The sequence below is a fragment of the Tupaia chinensis genome, unplaced genomic scaffold, assembly GCF_000334495.1.
Source record: "Tupaia chinensis unplaced genomic scaffold, TupChi_1.0 Scaffold000023_1, whole genome shotgun sequence".
NCBI classification, from domain to species: domain Eukaryota; kingdom Metazoa; phylum Chordata; class Mammalia; order Scandentia; family Tupaiidae; genus Tupaia; species Tupaia belangeri.
This window is the reverse complement of record NW_006159453.1, coordinates 1,256,247-1,280,872: the sequence shown is the minus strand read 5'-3', so window position 1 is coordinate 1,280,872 and position 24,626 is coordinate 1,256,247. Positions and strand designations below refer to the sequence as shown.

The 24,626-nt window shown below is 38.6% G+C and overlaps 1 protein-coding gene and 1 pseudogene across 5 annotated transcripts in view; both read right to left on the bottom strand.

The window, feature by feature from the left end:
* Positions 1–622: 622 nt before the first annotated feature.
* EVI5 (ecotropic viral integration site 5) overlaps positions 623–24,626 on the bottom strand; it is a 201,932-nt gene continuing 177,928 nt past the window's right edge. For 3 of the 5 annotated variants that reach the window (XM_027770450.1, XM_014586566.2, XM_027770449.1), the window contains one exon: positions 1,052–1,366. In XM_027770450.1, the coding sequence (XP_027626251.1) occupies positions 1,052–1,366 (315 nt within the window). Of the gene's footprint in view, positions 1,367–24,626 lie in introns of all 5 variants that reach the window. The other 2 variants (XM_006140145.3, XM_006140147.3) reach the window with 1 other exon arrangement.
* LOC106734572 (cytochrome b-c1 complex subunit 7 pseudogene) lies at positions 12,036–12,389 on the bottom strand (annotated as a pseudogene).

The following is a 24,626-nucleotide window of genomic DNA, read 5'->3' as shown; positions in this document are numbered from 1 at the left end:
TTTTTCAATTTTCAACCTATTATTTACAAAAGTCCTGTTAGAATGCTGAAAGCAGTCACTTTGCAACATATATGTTCCTCATATAAAATGATGTTAAATGTTGGATGGTACAGATTTATAAATATATACAAATAAACACTTTATCTGTAGTTAACCTAGTACTCTGACCAGTCACCCGCACTGGAAACATCATATGCACATACATATTAGAAATTAAAACAAAACTTAAAACTCTTAAGACAGTCATTAATTTGTGTTCATAAAATTATACAGAAAGAAGGCTTTGTATTTGGGAACTTTCAGTGACCCATTAATAAAACTGTAACTTCAATGACTAAAAAGAAAAACAAAAATCCCTGGGCCGGTCCTATAGCACAGTGGTTAAGGGAGGTGGATCCCATATGGCTGACTCGTGGTTCAAATCCCAGCCTCAGTGGCTTGAAAAACAAACTGAGCATGTGTGTATGCATTTCCGAAATCCTGACGGAACAGAGAAATGGAGAAGGGACTATGGCATGACCACATGAGAGCTTTCTCCTCTCTCTCTTTTTTTTCCCTCTGCTGAGTGCCCATTGACATTTATTTTTAAGAAAGTGCCCAAAACACAAAAACAAAAGGAAAATCAGATATATGTCTTGGTCAAATGTCTATAGACGGTCACTCTGAAGACGAACTGATAAACATAAATATATGATTTGTTCACTGAGCATGAAATATTGCACAAGAGCAGTTCTTTTCTGAAGAAAATTCAATCCAGATATAGTTTTAAACTTCAAAACGGTTCCCACATATATAGTTGCATTTTCTATACAAGAAACATTAACATTCGGTAATACTGTTAGAACCTTATTTTACCCATTAACCATATTCCAGTTTACCTTATGGCAATGGTAAGTCAGAGGTGAAGATTTGGCAAAGATAAAAAGGCAGATAAGATTATAAAAATATATATATATATATATATGTACATATGAAACAAATACGTTCCAAAAATCCCTAATCATATGATAACTGATCCCTTAAAGAAACCCAGTCAAGGTCACAGTGATGGTCAGACAGTGGTTGAATATGACTCTCGTCTTCTTGGGGGCCGCTCCTTCGGTGCCACTTGATCTCTCCCTCCGGTCTCCAGCACACTGTCTTCTGTTTCACTTTCACTACCATCTGCCACAGTGGGGTCCAAAGACATTGGGCCAGACTTTCTGTGCAAAGGAAAACCAAGGCCACTTTCCCGTAGAGAAGTATCTATAAAATCTTCATCAGAGGAATGGAATGATTCATCATCTCCTATTAAATGGTTGACAATGTGGATTCCATCAAAAGGAGGTTGGCCTGAGAAGCCCCTCTGGCCTTTTAGGCACCTGAGCTGTTGAAATAAAATCCAAGTTAATATATTCATATTCCAATGGGGAAAACGCAGACCTCAAGAAGGCACATCTTTCACATTTAAAAAAGAAGGTACCTAATCTTTTTCTCTTTATAGATGTAATAACAACTACCAACTTTTGAGTGCCTTCTATATGTTATATAATGAGCACATTACCTATTTAATTGAATCATCACAACAATCTTATGAGGCAGATTTTATGGATTTAGGAAATGAAGATTTGGGTAGAGTAACTTGCTAATAAGGACATGTTACTAATAGCTGAGCTTGGATTAAAATTGAGTCTTCATTATACTAGAGAGAATACAATGAATCCCATGTACTTATCACCAATTTCAACAACTAATATATCACTGACACTGACACGCTCACATTATACCCTCCATAGATTATCTGAGAATAAGGACATGTTACTAATAGCTGAGCTTGGATTAAAATTGAGTCTTCATTATACTAGAGAGAATACAATGAATCCCATGTACTTATCACCAATTTCAACAACTAATATATCACTGACACGCTCACATTATACCCTCCATAGGTTATCTGAGGTAAAATCCAGATATCCTATCATTCTACTTTCAAATGTTTTAATTAAGTGTACTTCTAGAAGATATGAACCTGAAGACCATACTCTTCTTTAAAAATTTTATTTATTTATTTTTATTTGTTATTATTTATTAATTTTAAAATTTGACTATAAAGAGGGAGGGAGAGAGAGAGAGAGAGAGAAAGGGAAAGGGAGAAAGCAAGCAGCCAGCTCTGGGACTTGGACTGTAGTTGCCCATGTGAGTCCAGCACCTTAACCACCATGCCACCTGTCAGCTCCAAAGACCATACTCTTAACACATTATCTTGAAAGTATGCCTCCATAATTCTGAATGACAAAAATGATTTACAAATCATTACAATTTGTTAAAAGTCTCCAACCTGTTATAATACTCCAAAGACTACTAAATAGTACCACTCACAGAGCAGGTAGAAATGCTTCTTCCCACTCGTGGTATTTCCTTCTGGAATAGGAGAGTGCCAACCACAAATAATATCTCTGTGTTCTCTCTCCAACTCCTCCTGGGGAGAAGTAACCTCTCTCACTGGGAACGAAGAATGGCTTTCAGGACTCAGCTCTTTTTTATCTTCCATCTTTGTGGACCAAGTTCCACTCCTCTCTCCTTGGAGTTTTCACAGGGCTAGGCCCTCATGTGAGGAGGTAAAATGCTACCTGGTACTGAGTGGACAAGTTTAATTCTAGAATTCAGTATTGAAAAACTATTATCACATCTAAATCTAAACCATATGTATCAGGATTAAAACCATTTGTATCAGGATTACAGCTAATATTTTTCATCACTTACCACTTTGATTTCATTAAACCCACCACCACAGATACTAACACTTCTACTAACATGTAATTAAGACACCAGACCAGTCTACCAATGTTATTTTGTCCCCTGTTTCCTTTTTCTCCTGCACCACAGATATTATTCTACAATAAAGCAGAAGGGAAAACAACTACTAAAAAACAAAGATTATCAATCAAATATCTATCTTGACTATTAAAAGTCTTGCTTAATGGGGGGGGGGGAGGACTAGCAGGTGGTGTATGGTTAGGCTGCTGGACTCCCACGTCGTTGACTGTGGATTGAATCCTGGACCTGGTAGCTTGAAAATCAAGTTGGGTGCATTTGCATGTATGCCCAAGATCCCAAAAGGAGAATGGAGGAGAAGGGACTGGAGTGTGGCCACCCCCCCGGGAGGTGATTTCTTGCTTTCCGTCTCTCTGGCAAGCACACATGCCCTACAGCAAAAATCTTTATTGAAAAAAAAAATAAGAAAGAATCTTGCTGGGGCCAGCAGGTGGTGTGGTGGTTAAGGTGTTGGACTTTCACCAGGCCAGACCTCGTTTGAGTCCCAGACTATGCAGCAGCTTTCTCACACTCTCTCTTTCTCTGCGTCTCCCTCTAGTGAGCATGTGTGTCCTGTGGCAAGTAAAATAAATAAATAAAATAAAATAAATGATTCTTAAAAAAAATCTTGCTTAAATGTATACATTTTCTATCCTTACGATTATCATTGATCTTCATCCCTGCTTCTCAGGGACAAACTGCTAGTCACTTACTGTCTTTCAACTCTTGAGATAAAGACAATGCGAAATACTCAGGAAATATTACATATACTTTCAAAACTAACGGTCCCAAGAATAAAGGCATTACAGCCTTGCCATAATACCTCCCAGCTTTCCTGACAGACTTCCAGGAAGAAATGGAGAAACTTCAGCATTTCCCTGCTTGTATGTGACAACAGGAAACAAGAGGGACGCTGGGACTCAGTACAAAAATGTCTGGCCCAGGCAGACCAACTATAAAGAAATTCTCGTGTCATGGATCAAGAGAACAAAATTCTAGTGAGGTACAATGCAATTAAAATAAAACTTCTCTCCCTGGCAGAACAGAGGGGACCCAAACGTGGACTGAACATTTAGGGAAAGTGTCAAAGAGCACCACAAAGACCTCCTCGAGGCTGTGATACCACTACATCATTACAACTGCCACGTTCTGATGCAACATCCTATCACTACATTGCAACACAAGATTTATAGCTCCAAGTGTTAAGTCAGTTAATCTCTTCCTTTCTCTTTTTTCTCCAGACACTTTTGAAGAAATAATATGGAACATGTGTTGACCTTCTTCCTGGCTGTTATAAAGGAGGAGTATGGCAGAAGAACCACAACTTCCCAATGGTTTGGAAAAGCTGTGGCTTTCCTTTGCTCTCACAAAATATACTGCAATTAAAACACTGAAGCCTCATATCAGATGTGATTAAAGAAAATTAACCATAGGTCAAGGGGTCATTTTTTTCCCTTTTGTTTAATAGAGATTTTTGCTATAGGTTGCGTGTGCTCCCCCGAGAGACATAGAGAGACAAAGAAACAGAAAGCAAGAAATTGCTACCCTGGGAAGATGGCCACACTGTAATACTTTTTCCTTCATTCTCCTCTTGAGATTTTGGATACGCATGCACATGTGCTCAGTGTGAGTTTCAAGCATCCAGGTCAGGGACTCGAACTGTGGTTGACTACATTGGGAGTTCAGCAATATAACCGTTACTCCATCTCCTGGTTCCAAGGTGGAGGGGAGAGTGTCATGGTTTTTAAACATCAAAGGCAAAGCCTAACACATTTTTATTTGAGAACTGGTAGTACAGAGGAATTTTTTGGTAGACAGTAAAAAGGTAAGGGACTATCTGGTAAGACTGAAGCTCTCTCTTAATCATCTCTTGGATTTAGGAATGGTCATACTGATTCTGAAGATGGGAGAGGCCAATTATGGCCAAGGAACTCCAGGGTCCTGCATACACAGAGTATGGACTAGAAAGAGTTGTCAGAACTTCAGGCAGGGGCATGTCCTGGGGAAGCCCCCATCCTGTCAAGACTGGTTTGGCCAGAAGGTGTCCAGAGCCTGGCTGTCTACAGTATAGGATCCAGGTGCTTGGATCTAAGCGCTGTACTTCTTACCATTGCCAAACTTTCAGAAGCTAGTTATATTTAAAGAACACAAAAAGCAGACAATCAACCTTCCCATGCCCCCTTCTCTCCAAAACAACAAACCTTCATAGGTATTCTTGGTAGCAAATTAAGATTAATTACCATTTTTCAAAATACGGTTCATTGATCATCTGCATCAGAACTGAGGATAACTGTTAAAAATGTAGACTCTTGAGACCAGTAGATGGCATAATGGTAATGTCACTAGACTCCCACATAGTTGAGGGCGGTTCAAGTCCCAGACCCAGCGGCTTGAAACTCACACTGGTGCGTGTGAAAGCATGCCCTAAATCCCATGAGGAAAATGGAGGAAAAGGGACTGCAGTGTGACCATTCCCCTTGGGAGGTGATTTCTCACTTTCTGTCTCTCTGGCAAGCACACACATTATAAATTATATCTTGAAAAAGCTTAAATTTTTTTTTTAAAAAAGTAGAACCAGAAAAATAAACCAAAACAAAAATGGTATTTTATAATTTTCCTGATAAGACTATCTTGGAAACTTGTGAAACATAACACGTCCCAGTCTTTTTTTCGGTTTCCACTCCAGAGGAGAAACCTGGGAAATGGCATACTTAAGCACCTGTGTTTGTTATTCCTCTGTGAATGGTATTTATATAGTCTTAATGATGTAAAGGTAAACTAATAATAAAGATCCTGAATGTTAATCTAATAAAAAAACATTACATTATATTAGTAGAATGAGGTGAAAAGTGTATGTTCACAGTGGGAGTAGGGAGAGTAAAAAAAAGAAACACTTTCCCATGTAAAGATACCAACGTAGTATCCCTAAAACTGAAAAATGAAGAATTAGGAATTAGGAAATAGTAGGCTTCAAGGAACAAAAAGTGTGAGATTCACAAAAAGAAACAAAGTCTTTTATTCTTTGATTCTTTAAATTAAGTGCAAAATAAGGGCAAACTTTTTTTTTTTTTTGGAAGAGGTTTTCGCTATAGGGCATGTGCACTCGCCAGAGAGACAGAGAGATAGAAAGCGAGAAATCACCCCCCAGGGGGGATGGCCACAGCGCAATCCCTTCTCCTCCATTTTCCTCTTGGGATCTTGGGCACGCACGCACACATGCCCGGCGTGAGTTTAAGCCGCGGGGTCAGAGACCTGAACAGCAGTTGACTACTTGGGAGTCCAGCGACATAGCCATTAAGCTAACTGCTGGTCCCGAGGGGCAAACATTTTTGAAAATTAAAAACACTCCAGGAAAAAAAAAAAGTGCTTCATCTGAAATTCAACAATAGGGGTCATACAGGAGCAGCGAAACATGATGCTCTGTGAGGCTGGCCCACTGGGGAGGTCCTAGATTTGCATCTGAAGACCTCGCTCTTTATACCTGACACTCAGGGCCCATAGTCCAGGGGCTGGCTAAAGCTGGGGGTAGATTGCAGGGTAAGACACTGTTGGGTGCTCACTCCCTTTCTGCCTCTCTTGCTATTAAAATAATAAGTGAACTTTAAACATTTTATAAAATTCAACAAAAAGGACCTGAAGCTAAAACTGAGTTCCGGTTTCTCCAGTCCTACTATTCCACATAGGTAACTACTATTGAGGATCTGGTGTGACCAATACTGATTTCTGTTTTGTTTTTTGGAGAGTTTTTTTATGCTATAGGGCATGTGTGCTTGCCAGAAAGATAGAGACAGACGGAAAGCAAGAAATCACTCCACAAGGGGATGGCCACACTGCAATCCCTTCTCCTCCATTCTCCTCTCGGGATCTTGGGCACGCACACATGTATGCACGGCTCGAATTTAAGCCACCGGGTCTGAGACTTGAACCACAATCGACTACATGGGAGTCCAGCGACATAGCCATTACTCCATCTGCTGGTCCCACCAATACTGATTTTTAATTTGTGTTAATGTTGTATAGGCTAGTCTTCCAATTTTTTGCTTCTTGTTTTAGAAGTAGCCTCTCCAACTGCTGATTAATATCAATTGATGTTAAATCATAATCAAATATTGTCACAAAATTATCAATGATTTTGTGTATTTCCTTTTTGGTGGACATTTTCACAGACAGCCTAACAACATAAACTACTAACTGGGGCCAACAGGTCGTGTGGTGGTTAAGGACACTGGGTTCCCACATGGCTGATGGTGGTTCGAGTACCAGATCTGGAATTCTTAAGAAAAAGAAACTACTAATTAACTGTCAGTCTTCTATGTAATTTTAGTTTTAGTATATATCTACTACATAAACAAAGTATCAATTGAACACAGTAAGGATAATGCGATTCTAATCCATGATCCTGAGATAATCCATAAACATCTTAATATATCTTTTTTTTTTTTTTGGAGAGATTTTCACTGTAGGGCGCGTGCGCTCGCCAGACAGACAGAGAGAGACATAGAGACAGAAAGCGAGAAATCACCCCCCAGGGGGGATGGTCACGCCGCAATCCCTTCTCCTCCATTCTCCTCTCGGGATCTTGGGCACGCACGCACACGCGCCCGGCGTGAGTTTTAAGCCACCGGGTCCGGGACACGATCCGCGGTCGACTACGTGGGAGTCCAGCGACATAGCCATTACGCTAACTGCTGGTTCCCATCTTAATATGTCTTTCAAGATAGTTTTTCTAATCTTATTTTCCAAAAATAGGCCAGTTGATACACATACTGGTTTATAACTTTCCACTTCACTTAATAACTTAGCATAAACATTGGTGTCATAATTTCCTTTCCTTTCCTTTCCTATTCTTTCTTTTTTCTTTCTTTCTTCTTCTTTTTTTTAATGTAAAGGTTTACTTATTTCTTCCATGACTAAAAGAAAGCATTTCCAGCAGGGTCCTGATGCTCTGATCCACCTCCCATTTTGGCCAGTCCTGGATTCACGGGCAGGCGAGGGCTCTGGATACTCAACAAGGTCTCATGTGAACCTGGAACTTTTCCATGTGGCTCAACACTACAGAGTGCTATTTTACCACTACGTCATATCTGGTCCCTCATGATTTTTCAAGGTTGCATGGTAGTTCATTTAGGAGTACACTGTCATACATCTGCTTAACCAATCCTCTCACTGGAAAATTTGTTTGCATCGTCTCTGTGTTATAAACAGCAATGCCATGACATATTTGAACTCACAGCTTTGCAGAGTTGCCTTATTTCTTTAATAGATATAGCCAAAGTATAAAATATAGCACAAGGGTTGCAACATCCTTTTTGTTTGTTTGTTTGAGATTTTCACTATAGGGCATGTGCACTCATCAGAGAGACAGAGAGACAGAGACAGAAAGTGAAATTAACCCTCCAAGCAGGGATGGCTATGCTGCAATCCCTTTTTCTCCATTCTCCTCTCGGGAATGTAGGCATGTAAACACACACAGCCTGGCATGAGTTTTAAGTCGCTGGGTCTGGCACTCAAACTGTGGTTGACCACATGGGAGGCCAGCAACATAAACATTATACCATCTGCTGGTCCTTCCGTCAACATTCTTAAGAACCTTTGATTTTTATGTTTAAGTTGCCTTCCAGACAAGCGGTAAAAATGTACCCACTTGGTGCCAGCAGGTGGCATGGTGATTAAGGGGCTGGACGTCCACATGATCAACTGTGGAAACCGATGTGGTCAAGCCCTGGGCCTGGCAGCTTGCTTTCTGATCCCCACCCCCCCTTTCTGTCTCTCTCTGGTCAAATTAAAAAAAAAAAAAAAGATGATAAATAAAGTTAAATAATTCTGGAGATGAGTAGGTGGCATGGTGGTTAAGGCACTGGACACTCTCACATGACTGACCACGGTTTGAATCCTGGACTATGGCTTGCTTTCTCACTTTCTCTCTCTTTCTGTGTGTCTCTTTCTGGTCAAATTAAAACAAATGAATGAATAAATAAAGTCAAATAAGTAATTCTTTAAAAAAAGTTAAATAATTCTTTTAAAAAATTTACCTATTCAATGACATTGCCTGAAATGTTCTAGTTTTTCTATAATTTTGTACTGTTTTGCAATTTTTTTTGAGAGTATTTTGCTATAGGGCACGTGCGCTCCCCAGACAGATAGAGAGAGACAAAGATACAGAAAGCGAGAAATCACCTCCCAGGGAGGATGGCCACGCTACAATCCCTTCTCCTCCATTCTCCTCTCGGGATCTTGGGCACACACACACATGTGCCCGGTGTGAGATTTAAGCCACTGGATCCGGGACGCGAACTGCAGTCGACTACGTGGGAGTCCAGTGACATAGCCATTACACTAACTGCTGGTCCCCTCTTTTGCCTTTTGATGGTTTTTTTTTTTTTTTTAAATTCATTCAGATAAGTAAAGGTTTTTAAACTTTTGATTATGGAATATTAAAAAAAAAAAAAACCAGAATAATTCAGTGAACTTCCATGTTGCCATCACCCAAATGCAACAATCATTGAACTATAGCTATTTTTGTTTCACTTTAACAAAAACATACTGCCTATCCCTTAACCAGAGAATTCTGAAGCAAATGAAAAAGGACTTTGAAGTGATCTCATTAAAAAAAAAAAAAATGATAGGGGGTGTGTGTACCCACCAGAGAGAGAAAGAACACAATCCTCATGGGGAATGGCCACACTGTAATCCCTTCTCCATTTCCCCCTCCTTTAAGACTTCTGGGATGCATGCACACCTGTCTTGCGTGTTTCTCAAGCCCTCAGGCCTAGGGCTCAAACCATGCAGTTGGCCATGTTGGAACAAGCCATCATAATCACCATGCCACTTGCTGGTCTGACACTGGCCTTTTAAACTGGAAAATTTCTTAGACATATTACATAATATAATTCTGCCCTTCCGATATTTTATATTTATATATGGGTAAGTAAAAATAAATAAAAACAAACTAATTGTTATAATCTTTGTTTCCTTCTAATGAATGCCATCTAGTTAACATTTTTAAAAAGGGAACAGAAGTTAGCGTAAAATGGCTATGTCGCTGAACTCCCATGTAGTCGACTGCGGTTCGCGTACTGGACCCAGTGGCTTAAATTCACGCCAGGCACGTGTGCGTGTGTGACCAAGATTCCAAGAGGAGAATGGAGAAGGGATTGTGGAGTGGCCATCCCCCCTGGGGGGTGATTTCTCGCTTTCTGTGTCTCTGTCTCTCTGGCGAGCACACGCACCCTATAGCAAAAAATCTCTCCAAAAAAACCCAAAAAACATTTTAAAAAAAAGAATTCAGGGACCAATAGATGGCATAACGGTTAAGTCACAGGACTCCCACACGGTAGACATGGTTGAGTCCCGGCCCGGCAGTTTGAAACTCATGCCAGGCTTGTATGCATGCATGACCAAAATCCTAGTAGAAGAAAGGACTGTGGCATGGCCGTTCCTCCTGGGGGGGTGATTTATTGCTTTCTGTCTCTCTGGCAAGCACATGCACCCTATAGCAAAAATCTCTCTAATAAAAAAGAATCATAAGGGGCCAGCAGGTAGCATGGTGGTTAAGATGATGGACTCCTACATGACTGACCATGGTTTGAGTCCTGGACCTGGAAGCTTGCTTTCTCACTTTCCCTCAGTCTCTCTCTAGTGAGTGCATATGCTCTATAGTAAACTAAAAATGATCATAATAAATAAATCTTTTTTTTTTTTTTTGAAATTTTTGCTATAGGGTGCATGCACTCGCTGGAAAGACACAGAGAGAAAGCGAGAAATTGCCCCCCGGGGGGATGGCCACACTGCAATCCCTTCTCCTCCATTCTCTTCTCAGGATCTTGGGCATGCACACACATGTGCTTGGCGTGAGTTTAAGCCACTGGGTCCGGGACTCGAACCGCGGTTGACTACATGGGAGTCCAGTGACATGGCCATTATGCCAACTGCTGGGCCCAATAAATAATTCTTTAAAAAAATTATAAAAATAAAATAATTCATTTTAGGTATTAGATTTATAAAACATTTACTGAGAGAGTCATAACTACCAGAGAGGATCTCACTGACTATTCAATTGAGTAAGTTGCCTCGGAGTCCTCATGCGGAAGGAATGTTGGTGATGTTAAGAGTATCTTTCTGACTTTCTAATTCTCTAGATAAGAAATTCACAAATTTTGATATGTATAAGAACCAGCTGGCTTTATTTTTAAAAAAATACTGATTTCTGAGCCCTACCCTCAGACACCAGGTTCAGTAGGCAGGACTTACTTCTATAAATTTATATCTTAAATGAGTGCCCCAGATGATTCTGAAGAGGTTGGCCCACAGATCACACTTTGAGAAACACTGCTATAAGTGAACTGCATTTAAGGACCGGACTATGAGGACCATGTTAGGAAAACGTGGTAAAGGTAAGTAAACTTGGACTTAGGACCAGCCTTGTAGCTGAGTCACACATGACTGACCAGGCAATGTGAATCCCAGACCTGGTGGCTTGAAAAGCACACTGGGTACATGTGTGCACGCCCCAAATCCCAGCTGGGTGGAAAAGTGGAGATGGGATGGCAGCACGGCCATGCCCCATTAGGAGCTGCTCCTCTTTTTCTCTGCCAAATGTGCAAACCCTCTGGCAATTTTTTTTTTTTACAAAAATTTCTTTTTAATTTGTTGCTACTATCTTCACACTCTCATATTCTAAAATTACTTTGCCCTAATTGTGAGTACACAAAGAACTAGGGAAAAAAGGCAAATCAAAATGAATAAAAACATGAGGCTAGTAAATATCTCTTTTAAGGTATGACCTATCCTTTAGGATTTATAGACACTATTATCATTTAGTTTCAAGTCAGGAACCAATGAGGTTAGGTGTTTTGTGGGATTCATCACCGAAGAGCACAACCCACATCAGACAATTCAATGTCTCAGTCAAAGGACTGAGGCAAGAGAGCACAAGTGTGTGTGTAAAACAGCATCAGAGCCTTCACTCTTCTTCCTACCAAATGTCAACATTCGGGTTCAAGTTCTGTTCCAAGGATCTGTTTCTTATCCAGGTGACAGACCATACATATCCTTTAAAGAATAACATGTCTACCCTTAAGAACACAGTCTCAGTTTATGGACCTCAACAGCACTAATTACTTCTATTTTTGTTTGTTTATGATAGACATTTATTTAAAGTAATATACCTACAGACCAAATTATTTTTAAATTAAATTTTTCAGGTTCAACCCCAACTTCATAAAAAAACCTTTAAGAACGACTGCATCCACAACTGCAACCTAGTTACTTCTTTGCCCACTATTCTCTTTTCTTTCCCGAATAACCTTTTTCAGATATGGTTCAAGGTAGAAATTATCCTCCTCGCATTTTGTCCATTCCTCTTTTGGCAAGATCTGCTGCTTCATGGTCAGGTCCAGGGCTCTCTTAATGGGAAACATCCTGTCATTATAAAGGTGCTCAGGAAGTCTTCTTCTGGCTTCCTTCACATCTTCATTCTCATATATCGTATCATCTTACATTAACCCCAGTTTACTGAATCCTGCAGCATCGTAATGCCATTTTCGAATACCATCCAGCCACCGCCCTGATGCTGAAACGGCTGGCCTGCTCATCATTTTGACCCGAGTTGCAATAATTACTTCTTAAGTGCTATTTTGATTAAATGACTCATGTATCTTGATGTTTTTTGTCTTGGTTAGTAATTTTAGGCTAATTTTTGCAATATCCTTATAAAATCTTAAGATTGAAATTAGTATGTCAAAAGAGACTGGGGGAACCAGCGGTTAGCATAATGGCTATGTCGCTGAACTCTCATGTAGTCAACCACAGTTCGAGTCCCAGACCCGGTGGCTTAAACTCACGGCGGGGGCAGGGTGCATGTGCGTGCGTGCCCAAAATCCAGAGAGAATGGAGGAAAAGGGATTGTGGCATGACCATTCACCCTTGGGGGAGTGATTTCTCGCTTTCTGTCTCTCTGTCTCTGTCTCCTTCTGTCTTTCTGGTGAATGCACACGCCCTATAGCAAAAACCCTCTCAAAAAAAAAAAAAAAAAGACACTAGGAACCATTGCCACATTTAAAAAACATTCCCAATTGGTCACTGGTCCAACTAGTCTACTCACTGCTTCTTTTGAATTCAGACTCTCTCATTAGAAGAGTAGAAAAGTTTTACAGCAATTGTGATCTAGTTTTAGACAGGTGTCAGAGGACAATCTTTAGAGAAATTCAGTTTTAAAACATCCATACTCACAGATGACACATCTGTCTCTGAAGAACAGTCTTTCTTCTTCTTCTTCTGTTTATTTTTTTTCTCTAGGGCACATGTGCTCGTCAGAGAGACAGAAAGTGAACAATCACCCACCAGGAGGGATGGCCATGCGTAATCCCTTCTCCTGCATTCTCCTTTTGGGATCTTGGGCCCATGCGTGCCTGGTGTGAGTTTAAGTCACCAGGTCTGAGATCTGAACTGTGGTTGACTATGTGGGAGTCCAGTAATATAACCATTAGGCCATCTCCTGGTCCCGTAAAGAATAGTCATCCGAAGACTCGGAGTAGGGTCCTGGTTTCTCTCTGAATGATTGAATCTGTACCTTTATTCTCCCTGGTTAGAAAGTATCACATGATGTCACATATCTGAAAAGCGTTATTAAGTAGACAGAGAATGCGCTTCAAGTATGGAGGCATTTTTTCAGCAGGTGGTGTAATGGTTAAGGTGTCAGATCCCACATGGTAAACTCTGTAGTTAAGAGTGTCAGACCCTGCAGCTTAAAAAACATGCCAGGCGCATGTATGTGCATACCCAAAATCCCAGAAGAACAGAGGAGAAGGGACTGTGGTGTGGCCACGCTCCCTGGGGGTGATTTCTCATTTTCCCTCTGTCCGTTTCTCTGGCAACCACATACGCCCTATGACAAAAGTCTAAAAAAGGAGAGCATGATAGGTCTGAAGAACTGTTAAGCAACTGCTATTAGGATACTATGGTGTTGAGGTTAACACACTGGTTAGGGTTTCATGAAATCTTTTATGAAGTATTTCTCTGTAGCATGAGACAGAGAAAGGAAGTGAGAAATCATTCTCTAGGGAGGATATCCATGCCGCAATCCGTTCTTCTTCAGTCTACTCTCAGGATTTAGGACAGACATGCACATATGCCCAGCATGTTTTTCAAGCTGCCAGGTCCAGGACTGCACAGTCAGCTATGTGGGAATCCAGTAGCCCCAACCTCCATGACACCTGCTGGCCCTCATTCCATGTTCTTAAAAGAAAACACGACATTGAATTTTCAGCTATCCAATTATGACAGTAAAGATGTGGAATCTTGTACATTATTGGCAGGAATGGAAGTTGGTACAAGAACTTCGGAAAATGGCTTGGTAACATCTACTAAATTTGAACATCTGCATATCCTATGCCTAGAATAACCATACATTTTAGTTTGCTTGGGACGGTTCTGGCTTATGCCTCTTATGTCAGTGTAATTATTAACAGTGCCCTATTTTCATTCTCAGAAGTTCCTGGTTTGACAACCAATTATTACAGTCATTCAGCAATTCCACTCCTAGGATTATGAACAACAGAAATAAGTACAATCGACCAAAAAAATTTTAACAGGGTTCATAATGGTTTATTCACCATAACCCAAATGGAGTAATCCAAATGTTTCTAAGTGCTAGAATAAATAATTACTATATATTCATACAACAAAATACCACTATACAGTAACAAAAGTGAACAGGCTACTGCTACATGGAAGAACATAGGTAAATCTTACTGTGCTGACAAAAAGTAACCAAACCCAAAACAATTCATGCTATATAGTTCTGTCCATACCAGGTAAAAAAAAAAAAATTAAAACATTTTAAAAAGAAAAGAAAAAACAGGCAGAACAAATTCGTGATGTTAAAAGTCAGGAGAATGAAAAGAGAGTAGTTAGTGGGAGGAATGAAGAGGGGGATTCTGAAACGTAATTGTTCTTGACCTGGGTGGTAGTCACTTAAGCATATTCTTAGGATAATTCATTAACTTATGACTGATATATATTTTTCAGTATAATCTATACTTCAGTAAAAATGTCTACTAAATAAAAGCCTAAAAAATAATATCTATGGAAATTGTTGGAAAGACATAAAATTGCCATCTATTCCTCTACTAGTATTTCTTTCTTTCTTAAGAGAAATTTATTTTTTGTTTGTTATAGAAAGAGTACACTCGCCAGAGAGACAGAAAGTGAGAAATCACCCTCAGATGGGATGGCCTCCCCACAATCCCTTCTCTATTCTCCTCTTGGGATTTTTGGGCACACCCCCCCGCCAATCCCTTCTCTATTCTCCTTTTAGGATTTTGGGCACACATGCACATACTCCCAGTGTAAGTTTCTAGCCACTGGGTCTAGGACTTGAACTGCAGTTGACTACATGCATGGAGTCCAGCGACATAACCACAATATCATCTGCTGGTCCCCTCTTCTAGTATTTCTAAGTTTTACCTTTGGATCTCACCAGATGACCCTAAGTTATATACTCAGAATCCACTGTTATAGTTCTTAACATTGTTCTTACAAAGATGTTAGGTCATTAGTCTAGCACTTACCACTTAATGCATTCTGCTCTCCTATTAATGTGGGTTCATAAGAGAAATTTCTTTCAAAATTTAGAGACAAGAAAGGAGTAAATGGTTTGGTTTTGTCTTACTTATTTGTGCAAGAAATCTTCAACATATGTTCCTTACACAGCTGACTACTATATACGTGACTCTTTGATAATGTATGCATTTTTGTGTGCTAATATAAACTGATTTTACTAGATTTTGCCTTAAAATTGATTAGAATGAATCATATAATATTGCCATTATTTTAAGTGAAAGTCAAATATAAGCAATCTAATTTGATTTAACCTAATATCCAGTTATTTTTGTATTACATGAGTTCATGCAAACTGCCTCAAAATCTTTGAGTAGTGGGGCCAGCAGATGGTGTAATGGTTATGCTGCTGGACTCCCATGTAGTCGACCGTGGTTCGAGGTCCAGACCTGGAGACTTAAAACTCACACCAGGTACATGTGTGTGCATGCCCAAAATCCCAAGAGGAGAATGGAAAAGAAGGGATTGCGGTGTGGCCATCCCCCTAAGTGTGTGTGTGTGGGGTGATTTCTTGTTTGTTTTTATTTTGTCTTTCTCTGTCTCTCTGGCAAGCACACATGACTTACAGCAAAAATCTCTAAAAAAGAAAGAAAGAAAGACACTTTAGAGTAGACATGCAGGGCAAATCTGTAAACATTTATCAGTGCATATTAAGCTTGTTAGTGTCAATTATTTGCTTGATTGTGTTCCATGGATAAGGTCATCAATTACACATTTGAATATGCTTTCAAATTTATTGACCACTTGGACAGTAATAAAGTAGACTAACCAGAACAAAATCCCTAAATAATCTAACAACAAAATAAGAATGAAGGAAAAACTGCTTTATTTTAAAAGTTTTTGTTTTCCAGTGTTATTCTGATATAAAATTAGTTAAAATAACATTATATAAGCCATATTTTATAACTTTATAGCATTTAAAATAAATCAATGGACATATTTTCATAAATACATTCATCAATATCATACTAATTACTAACACACACATATGATGGAATATATATTTATAAATAGATTTTTTTTCTTTTTCCAAATTATATAATTTGATACTGGAGCTACAGATTTAAAATAAGTACTATCAGGAAAACCAGGAAATAATTGGTTGCTTTACATAGAGACTCTCTTCTGTTAGTTCCTTTGTAGCAGAAACTGTTCCCTGAAATTTTTATATCCTAGAATTTAGCATTCTGACATAAGTGTTCATCTGCATAAGTTAGAGTAGATAAAAAAAGTTGATAAATTTCATGGAAAAGAAGGCAGGATGCTTGAAAAAGCCCTCAGTTACTGATTTACCTCATCCTTTTAAATGCTAAGTGAGAGTAATAACAAGCAGACCTGGAAGCGCTAGCAGACAAGACCCAAATAACATATTAGCTCTTACCTGGAGTGGGCTGTTTCATCATGTTATGCATTAAGAAACAGAGTAAAAAAGTAAAAAAAATGTGGAATGTAATTAAGTAATATTTAAAGACATGTGACACACCACAATTTTAAAAGGTAACAACTATTTCAACAGAGACTGTAATGCGCCAACACGGAGATAAAATTTAGAATTTCTCTACGTGTATTAAACAAGGCTGGCTAAAAAAAGTATTTTGTGATTAGAAAAGGAAAGTGATAAGTTAGAATATTATACAACTTACAGAGAATAAAGCACAAAATTCAGTATAGTTAATGAGAAAACAGGAAACTGAACTGTCATGTTCATAGTCTGATGAATATAGGTTTTGACAGGAAACAGCAGTTTCTAACTATATGATAGTAAAAATTTAAACACTAAAAAAAAGACTATTAAAACTTATTATGGCTATGCCAAATTAACATTATTACATTTTAAAAAATTAATTAATTAAAATTTGACCAGAGAAAGTGAGAAAGCAAGCCCCAGGTCGGGACTCGAACCGCAGTCAGCTATGTGGGAGTCTAGTACCCTTAACCACCATGCCACAAGCCGGCCCCAATCACTAAAATTTAAAGCAGGGAAAATCTGCAGAATAAATGTTCTGAAACCTCAAAGTACTGTATAATTATTATGGATATATAAATACTTAAAATTTTTTTCTTTTATGAAACAGAAGTGTCATATTAGAGTTTTTGTAGCCTTTAAATATAGGTTCTTAAAAAATAATGGAGAAATCTGAGCTGAGGAAATGTGATCACCTGGGCTAGAGTCCATGTGGACAGGAGAACGCTCTCTACGTGTTCTTCCAGCATATTACAGGATATTGGTAACTTGAAAAAAGTTAGATTTGGTTTGTACACTTGATTTTAACTTCAATTCTAACATCTGGGGTTAATGGAATTAATACACTTTTACATTTTATATGATGCTTTACAGTTAAAAGTGCTTTCATGCATGCCATCTCTAGTTACTCCCCCCCCCAAAATGATTGGAGCTTGCATTGTGCAGACTATCACCACTTTCTGAGATTCAAAAGAATAAGAGGAAGGACTACACTGGGTATTTTGAAAGACAATCAATCCACAACAAAGTGGAAAAAAGTCATCCACACACCAAAAAAAACCCCTAACCAAATGTACTTTGATCACTACTAGACAGGGTTTAAACCATTGAAGTGAGTCATGTGATACCAAGTGAACTGCAAAACAGTTGCAGTAAGTTTCCAGGACTGAGTCATATCAGATTATAAAAGCTCCTTTTTGTACATTTGGGTTTGTATACTCAATCTTTGTAACACAGAGCCACAGCTTTTTAAACTAAATGTAAATGATGTACAATATATAAAAATTGAAATAACTACATTATGCTTTTATGAGAAAATGGGTGTAATGTCTAACAATTGTATAGATTTGTATTTCTAAGTTCTAGGGGATTTACTTTTTTTTTCTTCCCCCAGAATTTGGTCAATAATTTCGTTAGATTTCTTATAGAATACTTTAAATAATAAGTATAAAATGGGAAATGGTGTGCTAACTTTATTTTTAATGATCAACTTCTCTAGAAGCTAAGTTATGAACATGCTGAAGTTTAAAACAAGTGACAAGACTGCAAACCAAAGATTTCCACAGAACCAGAACAGGAAACCAATAAAAGCAATCAATCAGAGGTCATGACTTCTTGATGACTGCGTTTCATAGACAAGAGCCAATATTCTAGTCTATAGTATTTAAAAATTAAACTAAGCTTGAAAATTCAAGAATTTTATTGAAATAATACTAAATAAACAATACTGAATATGTTTTTTGCTTTGCTAAGTAAACCATAAAAAAATGAAGTTCATTTAAAATCTTGAAAGTTGTAGATTCTATGCAAAATGTTTAAAATGCAATAGTTAAAACCCTTTTAAAAGCAAGAAAAAATATATATCTTCACTAGTAAGTAAAAAAAAAAGTGGAAAGGAAAGTTTGGAGTTGAAGAAACTTACAGTGAATACTTATTACCAGAGCAGGAGAGGGAGAAGTTATTTACAAAAAATTCTTAGTCTTTCTATAACGCATACTTAGATCTATCCAGTGTTCTGGGCAAACAAAACGAAACTGTCACTGAATGTCCTCTTCCTGGCAGGTGACGAGTCTAGATATAATTGAAACCACTAACATGGTAATGTCAATGGTGATGAGGCTAGGAATATATAAAGGTCTATGTAAATTTATGACCAATTACAGGAAATAAATCACTTCACACTTGTTTCACTCTGAACTTTTAAAGCTACATCAAAGTAGCATGTAGAGTTCATTTGATTTAACCTTTAACTGAAGCATTAAAAAAAATTCAAACCTTTAGCAAAACACCTTCATTAAAATGAACTACTTTTCTATCTGGATTTCTGTTGAGAGGAATTATTGTTCTTTAAAGGTTTATCATGAATTTTATCAGTCCATCTAGTCACCTAACCCAATGTGTGCTGAGGGCAACCAGTGCTGTATTAGATGCTGGAAAGACAAAGGCAAATAGTAAGACTTCTGCCCCGAGTGTGTTAAAAGTCTGGAGGGCAAGGCAAAAACAAGCACAACCCCAGCACCAATCAGCCACATCAAGTAAATCCACAGGAGAAGCAAAGTGAACTACAGAAGGGAGACTTCTTACAGAAGGAAGATGATGATGATGCTTGAGTTGGGTCTTAAAGGATGAACTGATGGTGTACAGAGAGGAAATCCAGAGAAAATGTGAAGGCCAGATAATACTGTGCAGGGTAACTATAAGTGGTATGGTGTGGTTGGATATGGGACTCAAGATGAGAAAGATGACAGACAAAACTTGAAAAGCAGGGCCTGAACTCTGAAGATTCTTATGCCATGCTGGAGGATTATTTGCAGAACTTTATTATGAACGCAGTGGGAGAGTCGATGAAGCAGGGGAGTAGTGTCATTTAGATGTATGTGTTGTGTAGTATGGTTGGAATAATAAAAGCATTTATTTAACTCTGTCTTAGGTACTGTTTTAAGTGCTCTCCTGGTATTCACTTATTTAACTCCCACAATAACCCCACACATAAGATAACTGAGGGACAAAGGTTAATTAATTTGTCCAAAGTAACACAGCAAGAAAGTGGTGAAGCTGGGATTCACACTCTTGTCATTCTGGATTCAGAATCAGTGCTGTTATGTTTTCCTGATAAGTCTGGTCTGTTAGGAATAGCTGAGTCTTTTCATAGTGTTCACCCACCCATTAATATTCCCCAGTGTCTACCATGTACCAGGCACTGTCCCAAGTCTGGTATTATCTAATGAGGAGATACAAACCATTTAAACATTTAGAAATAAACTGGAATGTGCGATAGTAAGCAGAATTAACAGAAAATAAAGATCAATTCACACAAGTCTAAGTATGATATGTTGCAATTGCTAAGTACCATGGTCCTAATTAGTGGCTCAATAATAATGATCCTAAGGTTTCTTTCTTTTTTCTTTTTTTTTTCCCAAGTTGTGCTATAGGGTGTGTGTGATAGCCAGAAAAAGAGAGAAAGAGAGAAAGGAAAATTAAAAAAAAGAGAGAAGTCTGACCTCTCCCCCTTAAGGGGGATGGTATGCTACAATCTCTTCTCCATTCTCCTCTTGGGATTTTGGACACACATGTACATGCACTCCAAGTGTTTTTCAGGCTGTCAGATCTGTGACATGAACCACACAGTTGGCCATGTGGGATTCAGCCATCTTAACTTCCATGGCACCAGCTGGTCTCATGATCTCGATTTTATTTTTAAAATAATTATTTAATTTTATTTATTATTATTTTTAAAAATTTGCTATTGTGCACATATGCTGTCTAGAGACAGACAGACAGACACACACACACACACACAAACACACAAACACACACACACACAAAGAGACAGAGAAAGTGAGAAAGCAAGCTACCAGGTCTGGGACTCAAACCACAGTCAGCCATGTGGGAGTTCACTCCCATGCCACCTGCTGTCCCTGATCTTATTATTACTTTTTAAATAATTATTTTATTTATCATTATTATTTTTAAATTTTACCAGAGGAACAGAGAGAAAGAGAGAAGGAAAGTGAGAAAGCAAGCCATATAAAAAATTGCATATATGTTTATACATAAGATTTTTTAAAAGACTAATAGACTCCATCCACGGTCCCCAGGTTAGGAAATTTTCTAAAAGACAAGGACTATAAAATGCTATGTGTTGTGTAGTATTTTGAATGACTTTATTGAGATATAATTCACACCCTAAGCAATTCACCCATTCGGAATGTATAAATTAATGAGTTATAAAACCATCACCACAAGCAATGGTGGTGTTGTGACTAAAGGCACTGGACTCCCACATGGCTGACCAGGGTTTGCGTTTCGGACCTGATGGCTTGCTTTCTCACTTTCTCTTTCTTCTCTGTCCCTCTCTGGTAAAATAAAAATAAAATAAATAAATAAAGACAAATAAAATAATTCTTTTTTAAAAAAATTTTTTCTTTGGTGGGGGGGAGATTTTTGCTATAGGGTGTGTGTGCTTGCCAGAAAGACACAGAGAGACAGAAAGCGAGAAATCACTCCCCAGGGGGACGGCCACACTGCAATCCCTTCTCCTCTGTTCTCCTCTTGGGATCTTGGGCACACATGCACACACACACACACACACACACACACACCTGGTGTGAGTTTAAGCCACCGGATCTGGGACTCGAACTGCAGTACACTACATGTGAGTCCAGCGACATAGCCATTATGCCATCTGCTGGTCACCCCCCCCCAAAAAAATTGTTATTACCCCAAAAAGAAACCACACACTTCTCAACTGTCACCTTCTAAATCCCCTCTCCCCTAACCCTAAATGACCATGAATCTACTTTCTGCCTCTATAGATTTCCCTATTCTTGACATTTAATATAATTGAACCCATACAACATGTAGCCTTTAGTAATTATTTTAAATTATCATCATCCAAGTTATAACATTTGTCAGTACTTCATTCCTTTTGTTGCTTTATTCCATCATATGGATATGACACATTTTACCTATGCAGTTTACTGACACTTGATCTCACTTTTTGGTAATTATGAATAATGCTTCTATGAATCTATTTTAGTTTTAGTGTGGAAATGTTTTCATTTTACTTGGTTATATAACCTCGGGGTGAAATTTGTGTGTTATAGAGCAACTCTATGTTTAACCATTTGAGGAACTGTCAAATTGTGTTTCAAAGTGGCTGTACCATTTTATATTCCCACCAGCTGTAGATGAGAATTCCGATTTCTCCAAATATTTGTTGCCAATATTTGTTGCCATCGCTCTGTCTGGTTAATAGCCACCCCAGTAAGTGTGAAATGGTATCTCACTGTGCTTTTTAAAAATAACTTTAGTGATAAGAGAGCACACATGCGTGTGCATGAATGTGCACATGCAAGGCACAAGCACATGCAAGGCAGACAGGCTCTTTACAGGTCTCTGCCATGCCACAATCCCCTTCCTTCAGACCTTCAGGCTGCCAGGATCCTGAGTGTGCACGCACATCCAGTCCTTTGAGGCCAATGGAGCCAGGAGCGCAAACTGTGGTTGGCATATGCCTTCGGCTCTGCAAAAGGAATGTTCACAAACTGTCACTGAGGCGGGGCCTCACTGGGATCTCAGTTTGCATTCCTCTCATGGCAAATTATATAGGGCACATTTTCTTGTACTTATTGAGATTTGTATATCTTTCTTGGAAAATGGTCTATTCAGATCCTTTACTCATTTTACAACTGAATGACTTATCTTTTTATAGTTGTGTTATAAGTGCTCTTGATATGGGACCAGCAGTTAGTGAAATGGCTATGTCTCTGGACAGCCATGTAGTAAACCGCGGTTTAAGTCCCAGACCCGGTGGCTTAAACTCATGCCAGGCGCATGTGTGTGCATGCCCAAGATCCTGAGAGGAGACTGGAGAAGAAGGGATTGCGGGGTGGCCATCCCCCCTGGGGGGGTGATTTCTCACTTTCTGTCTCTCTAGCTCTCTCTGTCTTTATGGTGAGCGCACACGCCCTATAGTAAAAACTTCTCCAAAAAAAGAAAAAAAAGGGGTGGGGGGAAAAAAAATTTTTCCTCCAATTATGTAGATGGTCTTTTCACTTTCTGGTGTTTTTTGAAACAAAACATTTAAATTTTGATAATCAGTTTATCTATGTTCTTCTTTCTGGCTTGTGCTTTTTGTGTAATATCTAAGACCAGGGATTTTTTTTTTTAAAGATTTATTTAATTTCATTTGTTATTATTATTTTTTTAATTTGACCAGATGGAGACAGAGAGAGAGAAAAAGAGAAAGTGAGAAAGCAAGCCGCCAAGTCCAGGATTCAAACTGCAATTGGCCATGTGGGAATCCAGTGCCTTTAATCACCACGCCACCAGCTGGCCCCAAAGACCATGGATTTTTAAATAAGTTCCATGCTCTCTTCCTATCAAAACCAAGGCTTAATCTAGAAACTCAACTATAGCAGCCTTTGACTTATGTATTTTTTTCCTTTATCATGGTGTGGGTTGCAATAACTTTTCTTTCATTTTTCTTTTTTATTTGCCAGAGGACACATGCACTTGCCAGAGACAGAGGGAAAGTGAGAAACTATCCCCCCATGGAGGATAGTCATGCCATAATCCCTTTTCTTTCATTTTCCCTCCTTTAGGGATTTTGGACATACAAGCACACATACTCAAGAGTGTTTTTCAAGCTGCAAAGTCAGGATTTGAACCATGCAGTTAGCCACATAGAACCCAGCTGTCCTAACCAACATGCTCTTTTTTTTTTTTTTTTTTTTTTTAATTGACAATGACTTTGGCTTAAAATAAGGATCACATTCTGTTTTTCACTTTTAGTATAGTATTTAGAAAATTACATGAGAGATCAACATTTTATTATAAAATAGGATCTATGGGGCCAGCCCATGATGTGGTGGTTAAGGTGGCTGGATTTCACATGACTGACTATGTGGTCTGAGTCCCAGACCCAGGGGCTTGAGAGACACTCTGGGCCATGTAAGTATATGTCCAAAATCCCAAGAGAAGAATAGAGTCGAGAAGGAATTGTGGGATGGTCATCCCCCCCGGGGAGGTGGCTTTCTCACTTTTCCTCTGTCTCTCTCTTTCTCACTCTCTCTCTCCGTGTCTTTCTCCAGCGAGCACGTGCCCTATAGCAATAACTGAAACAAAAAACAAAACAAGAATCTGTGTTAGATAATTTTACCCAACTATAGGATAGAGGTAGGCTAGGCTCAGGTATCAGTAAGTTACGTCCATTAAATGCATTTTTTTCAAAAGTTTAAGTTGCTTCCTGAGAGGAGGGCACCTTCAACAGGATTTTTAAATGACAGTACTCCTCTCAGTCTTCCACGCAGCAAGTCTACACATGGAATACCTACAAGAATGCCCAGCATGGAGCTAGGATGCAAGATGGGCACCTTCCTATATGGCCTCCAACATCATGTACCAATGCCCCTACTGCCTGTGAAACTGTAGCTTGTCCTAAATGCATCTTGACTTATATTTTCAATTTAAAATGGGTTGATTGGGATATAACTCTATTATAAGTTGAGCAGCATCTGTATTTTCTTAGTGCTCCACAGAAGAAAGTCAGAAAACAATAGAATTGTTTTCTGGTTGTTGTTGTTCTAGTTTTAAAAATATACTTAAAGAAAGATATTTAAAAATAAGATATTTTATATATTTATATGTATATATTTGTATATATATAAACACACACACATATACATACATATATATATATATATATTTTTTTTTTTTTTTCACATTTTTGCCAAAGGGTATGTGTGCT